The sequence below is a fragment of the Spermophilus citellus genome (assembly GCF_964194105.1).
Source record: "Spermophilus citellus genome assembly, chromosome: 10".
Lineage (NCBI taxonomy): Eukaryota > Metazoa > Chordata > Mammalia > Rodentia > Sciuridae > Spermophilus > Spermophilus citellus.
In genome coordinates this window covers 127,721,172-127,727,171 of record NC_138197.1, presented here as the reverse complement: position 1 = coordinate 127,727,171, position 6,000 = coordinate 127,721,172, and the positions used below count along the sequence as shown (strand labels likewise).

The window sequence follows — 6,000 nt, the reverse complement described above, 5'->3', positions numbered from 1 at the left end:
TACATAGAAAGCCTCAAGGTTAATTATGAAATATATATGAAGAGTAGGCAAACCAGTCCATAGAAATCCCTCTGCCTGTCACACTCAAGGGGGCACTTAAGTCTTCATCACCCTTGTCTCTTCTTTATTCCACTCCACCCAGCAGTAAATCACTGGCTTCACTCTTACAAATAACTTCCCCCTAGCCCATCACTATATACCCGCACCAAGCCCCCTCTTCTTGTCTGGATTCATGAATGCCCTTGCCTTCTAGTCAATCCTTAGTTCATTCTCTATATTGCAGTCATAGGGGATGTTCTTTGTTACTGCCTAAAACCTTCCAGGAGTTTCCACCTTATTCAAAAGGCAAGTTGTTCAGAGTGGCCCACAAGCCCATAAGGCAGCCCTCTTCTGTCTTTTCCCCTTGCTCTGCTCTACTCACGCCCTGCCTGGGGGGCTTTGCACTTATTCTTTCCTGACAGCGTGGCCAGCTCCATCATTTCAGGTCTGAGCCTAAGCGTCCCTGGATCCAGAGGCCTGACTGCCCTAGGTGTACTTCTTCACGGAACGTGTGCACTCTCTATCCCTTTTCCCCCCTTTAAAAACAAAACAAAACAAAACTTTTTTTTTTTTTAAGCAACTGCCTGAAATAAATGCTCCCCCCTGACAACCCCTCCAGGGCAAACTGGGTGCCGAGCTCGCTGGTTCAGGGGTGCCCCGCCTAGCACAGAGCCTGGTCGTTGGGCCACTCAACACTTTTTCCGCGGGTCCACGATTGCCGCTGTCTGGCTCCAGCGACATCCGAGTGGCCTCTCGTGAAGCTCCTCTCCTTTTCGAACAGGGTGGGAGGCACTCAGGACGGCGGGGCCTCACGACCCCCTTCACCCATCGGTAGAGATGGGTGAACTGAGGCGCACAGGTCTCCGGGCCCGGCGGCGCGGAAGCCGGCCAGAGGGGACCGCCGAGGAGGCCCCAGACAGGCCGGGCTTCGGTTAGCACGTCGGCTGTGCTCAGCGGGGACGGTGACATCGTTCGCTGCAGAACAGGCAGCGCGGCGCGCACCAAGGGAAGCACAGAGCGCCCGAAGCTACCGGGACGTCGCCGCCTGCCCAACTCGCCGAAGAAAGGCATCCGGTGCATCCATTATGGCGCCGACGGTGGCGGAAGAGGGGCAACTGAAAGGAAATGGCGCCGGGGCGCGCGGCCAGGCTCGGCCGGCCCAGGGCGGCGCGGCCCAGGGCCGCCAGGGCCACTAGGAGGTCCGGCCAGGGACCCGAAGATCCTGCTGGCTTCTGGCACTGCAGACCCTGAAACTTTTGACTACAACATGGAGGACAGTTATTGTCTCTGCACGGCAGCCCGCACAAGCAGGCCTCAAGTTCGTCCCGCGGTCGGAACTCGGCAAAATACTCTATTCTCTAAACAGAATGCGCTACGCATACTGCGCATCTTCGCAGTAGTGGGCCGGGTAACGACGCACAGAATGTTACGTCGTGCCGGAGGCTCTTCCCCCATCCCACTCCACGTTCGGGTTCAGTTGGCGCGAGAGCTCTACGCCCTCTCCGTACTTTGTTTTTCTTAGCCCAACCGCAAAAAGCGCCCATCTCCGCAATTGACGCAAAACGCTTCCAAGAATCGCCGTAGCACCCCGCGGACCCCCTCGGGCTATTCCGAGACGCTGTTTACGTATCATCTCCGACGTACGTAGCGTTAAGTTGGAGCAGTCTCAGCGGCGGCCGCCATTTTGTGCAGTCGCTGGGAAGGAAGGAGACGCCTGAACCGCGGCACTGCCGGGTTTGAGCGTAGCCAAACCTACCCACCGTTTTTATAACCCCGATTCTCTGTGTTTTGCTCCCGTCTCCGACGAGAGAGGCGGCGACGGTGGCGTCTGCGACGGGAGACAGCGCGTCGGAGCGAGAGAGCGCCGCGCCTGCCGCCGCCCCAACAGCGGAGGCGCCGCCGCCATCGGTCGTGACCAGACCGGAGCCGCAGGCCCTCCCGAGCCCGGCCATTCGTGCCCCGCTCCCAGATCTCTACCCATTTGGGACCATGCGCGGAGGCGGCTTTGGCGACCGGGACCGGGACCGGGACCGCGGAGGGTAAGGGGACCGCGGGGGCGCGGAAGGCCAGGCCGTGCGCGCGGGGCGGGGGGAGCAAGGCTCCGCGGCGGCGACGGCCCTGAGTGCAGGCCTCGCCGCGGGGTCCCGGGGTCGGCGGCTCGGCCTCACGGAGCGTCTCCTTGCGGGAGGCCGTCGTGGAGGCTCGGCCCCGCCCTGGGGAGCGAGCGGGAGGGGCGCCGCAGCCCCGCTGGCCTCGCCCGCTTCCCGGCCTCGGGACCCGGCCATCGCGCGGAGTCATTTGATCCGCAGGCCGCGGCCTCACCTGGAAGGAACGCGGTGGGTGTTCTCGGTCTGCCGAGGGCAAGCTCGGCGCCCAGTGGCTCCACTCGGGTCGCGTCTCCAGCGGTCACCCCTAATGGCACCGGAGTCTGAAAAAACATTCTTTTCCCCCCTTTGTTATTTTATTTATTTATTTTTGCACCCAGGGTCTCGTGCAGGCCCGGCAGGCGCTCCACCCCGGGGCTGCACCCGCGGCCCCACCTCTGGTTTTATAACACAGGTTTTAATCGCCTTCGGTCACACCTCGAATAACCGCGAGGAAGCACGTTGGGATGTAAAGCAGTGGACTTAGTTGGTATCCAAATGATTGTGTTTGAAGAGAGGGGTTGGGGTGGCGGTTTTGTACTTTTAATTTTTTAGTGTGCCTGTGATCCGATCTTTTTCTTTTTCCCTCTTAATTGTACTGCAACATCAACTTCTCGGCCTATAAGGAAGTTTTTGATGTTGTAATGCCATAGTTAACAACATAGTTGGACTTCAGCTTGGGACTAAACCTGAAGTCCTCTCAGATCCAGAGATTTAAGTCATTTATTATGTTTACTAAACGATCATGTTGCTTAAGGGATACAGGTATTTGCGCAGTCATCTTTTTATTTATAAAAGTGACATTTCTGGTTAAAGAGCAGTGTGACTTTGGGCAGGATCCTTTTGTGGCCCTCTATTTCTTCATCTGAAGGCAGCAGTAATGCCTTCATTTTGTTGTGTTCTCAGAAATTAAGAGAATGTGGGTGGCGCATTTGTCTTGCTGCAGTAACTCTTCAGTTAATGATATTCTTTTCAAACATTTTGTCTTTGGTTCAGAGGCCCAACTATCAGCCTTACTTAGTCTCAGGCACTTCAGTTATCACTTAGGCCAAATAAAAATCATTTCAGTTTATATATTGTTGGGAAAATATTTGATCTTAGTGCCTGATTTGAAGGGGAGAGCTCCATGTTTAGCCAAGTTCAGAAGTGGACTTCAGTACCACCACTAAGAAAACATCTGGGAAAGTTGAAAAGGGACCCTCTCTAAGCTTTACTCTCAGTACATAAGGCCTAGAGAAGTCCTCCCACATGTGCCCCAAGATCCATGTGCAAAAATGCTTTTTACCAATATTGTTCCTGACACAAGGATATTGGAAACAAATGTCTGGATAAATTGTGGGTGTTCATATTTGAATACAATATAGTAGTGGAAAAGAAAAAAACTTTGTTCAACTTGGATGACTCACAAACATATTGAGCTAAGAGCCAAATTGTAGTAAGACAAGTTTAAGGGTATATAAATATGATATAAAAACCAGGGGGGTAAGCTGGGCCCAGTGTTGCATGCTTATAATGCTGAGGCAGGAGGATTGAAAGTTAAAGGCCAGCCTGAGCTGTCTCAACCAGGCTGGGGTGGGGGTAGGGGTGGTTTATTGGTAGAATGCTTGCCTAGCATATATGACACTCTGGGTTCTATCCCCAGTACTACTTAAAGAAAACACAAGGGAGGGGTAACAGAATTCAAAGCAGTGGTTATGGTGGGGGGTTTAAGCTAAGAATAGGCACGTGGAGAATACCAAAATACTGGTAGTGTTCTATTTACTTACCATGGGTGTTTGGTTTAACATTTCCTTTCACCATATTTATACTTTAACAATAAAATTATTTGAAAAGAGAAGAAAGTTTCTGGTTCATATTTTATCCCATACTGGGTTGTTGAGTATTAGATGACATTTAAAAAACAAAAGCTTTTTTAAAAAGCCTCAAACAAAACAGCATTCTTCCTAAGTCCAATGCCCTAACACTGCTTTGCCTGAATTTTCCTTTATAATTTGAATTGCTATTGTTTTCATTCTTCACTAAATGTTACAGAGCTGAATTATTGTGCAGTGTAGGGTACTTTTTTAAATTTTTGTTTGTTTGAAAGGGGGATGGATGAGATCAGCATGTGAATGGTCCAAAAAAGATTGCACATTTAAACAGGTGTGATTTGTATATTGATAAAAGAATGTTGAAGTTTTAAGAGCTGAATTTATTGCATAGCCAAATAAACCATTTAATCATTACTGCTACTTACTTGATAAAAATATTTACTGAATATTGTAGTATACCCGAGAGTAGGATATGGGTACGTGTGATGGGTGGCATGGAGATGCTCAAGACCTCGATGGGGTAAAAGACTGCCTTGAATTTTGGGGTCAGCATTATTGAGGAGATGGCATATTTTCTAATAACTTTAAACTTCAAATTATATATTTAGTATAGAGTCATGTGTTTTGAATAATAAACCAGCTAGAAAAGAAAAATGCGAGTGGTCCTTTTAGAACAAGCCATAAAGGAGGTCTGGGTACATAGCCCAGTGGTAGAGCGCTTGCCTAGTTTGTGAAACCCAAGAGTTTGATCACCATATTTGAATTTTTTAAGAAGTTTTGTTTGGGGATGTGGCTCAAGCGGTAGCGCTCGCCTGGCATGCGTGTGGCCTGGGTTCGATCCTCAGCACCACATACAAACAAAGATGTTGTATCTGCCGAAAACTTAAAAATAAATATTAAAAATTCTCCCAAAAAAAGTAGTTTTGTTTTCTCCTAGATAATTTGCTTAAGGTTTGGATAATAAACACTGGAATACAGCAGAAACAGTGGATATGAAGTAGGCTGACAATCGCTAGAAATTGGGTTTTAGTATTTTTATTTTCTTCTTTGCAAGACTAATAATCTAAAAGCTTGATTTTATATTCCCCCACTGCCCCAGTGCTGGGGGTGAACCAGGGCCTCATCTATGCTAGGCAAGTGCTTTACCACTGAGCTAGACCCTCCAGCCCTTTTAAGTTGCCTAGGCTGACCTTAAACTTAGGTTCCTCCTGTCCCGGCCTTCAAGTACCTGTGATTAGAAATGTGTGTGGTGGTGCAGTTAGGTTATATTTCTTGAAATAGTACCTGTTTCATTTGCAAGTGGGGGTGGTATCCAACCTAGGTATTAAGTCTTAATCTGAGAGCATATTAAAGATAGTGTAGTGTACTCTTTGTGTAAGAGTAAGTTACTCTGTATGTATTCTTTTTTCTCTCTGCATGTGTGGTGATGGAGATTGAACCTTGGACCTCATGCTTGCTAAGCAATTGCTCTTCCTGAGCTGTATCCTCAGCAGCTACATGTATTCTTTTTTAAATAGTATTTTGTTTTATTTGTAGTTGAACACACTGTCTTTATTTTATTTTTATGTGATGCTGAGGATCGAACCCAGAACCCCCGCATGTGCTAGGGGAGTACTCTACCGCTGAGCCACAACCCCAGCCCTACATGTATTCTTATATTGTTAAAGCTTCTCCTCTTTTGTTTCCTGATTTCTCCTTACCTGTTAAGCAGCAATATAAATGAAATGAAATTAGCCAGATTCTGTCCATTGAGATACCTAGTGATCCCAATAAAATGGAAATAACTAGTTATTCTCAAAGCTAAAGATTTCTAATAGTTTGAATTATAGGAAATTGAAGCTCTTTAAAATAGCTATTGCTGAAAATTCTGCAAGATGATATAAGTGAGAGTAGAAGCAACAAATTAGATTCAATACAGTGTTATACTTAATGTATATCAATTTAGGGAAATGAAGGCCTTCTTAGTGTTAGGATTCTTCTAGGAAAAGAAGCTTCTAATATATTTT

The 6,000-nt window shown here is 47.9% G+C and overlaps 1 protein-coding gene across 2 annotated transcripts in view; it reads left to right on the top strand.

Moving 5' to 3' along the window:
- The first annotated feature begins 1,693 nt into the window (after positions 1-1,693).
- Positions 1,694-6,000, top strand: part of DDX17 (DEAD-box helicase 17) — a 19,311-nt gene continuing 15,004 nt past the window's right edge. For both annotated transcript variants that reach the window (XM_081309740.1, XM_081309739.1), the window contains exon 1: positions 1,694-2,078. In XM_081309740.1, coding sequence (XP_081165866.1) covers positions 2,029-2,078 — 50 coding nt within the window. In that variant the 5' untranslated portion in view covers positions 1,694-2,028. The remainder of the gene's footprint in view (positions 2,079-6,000) is intronic.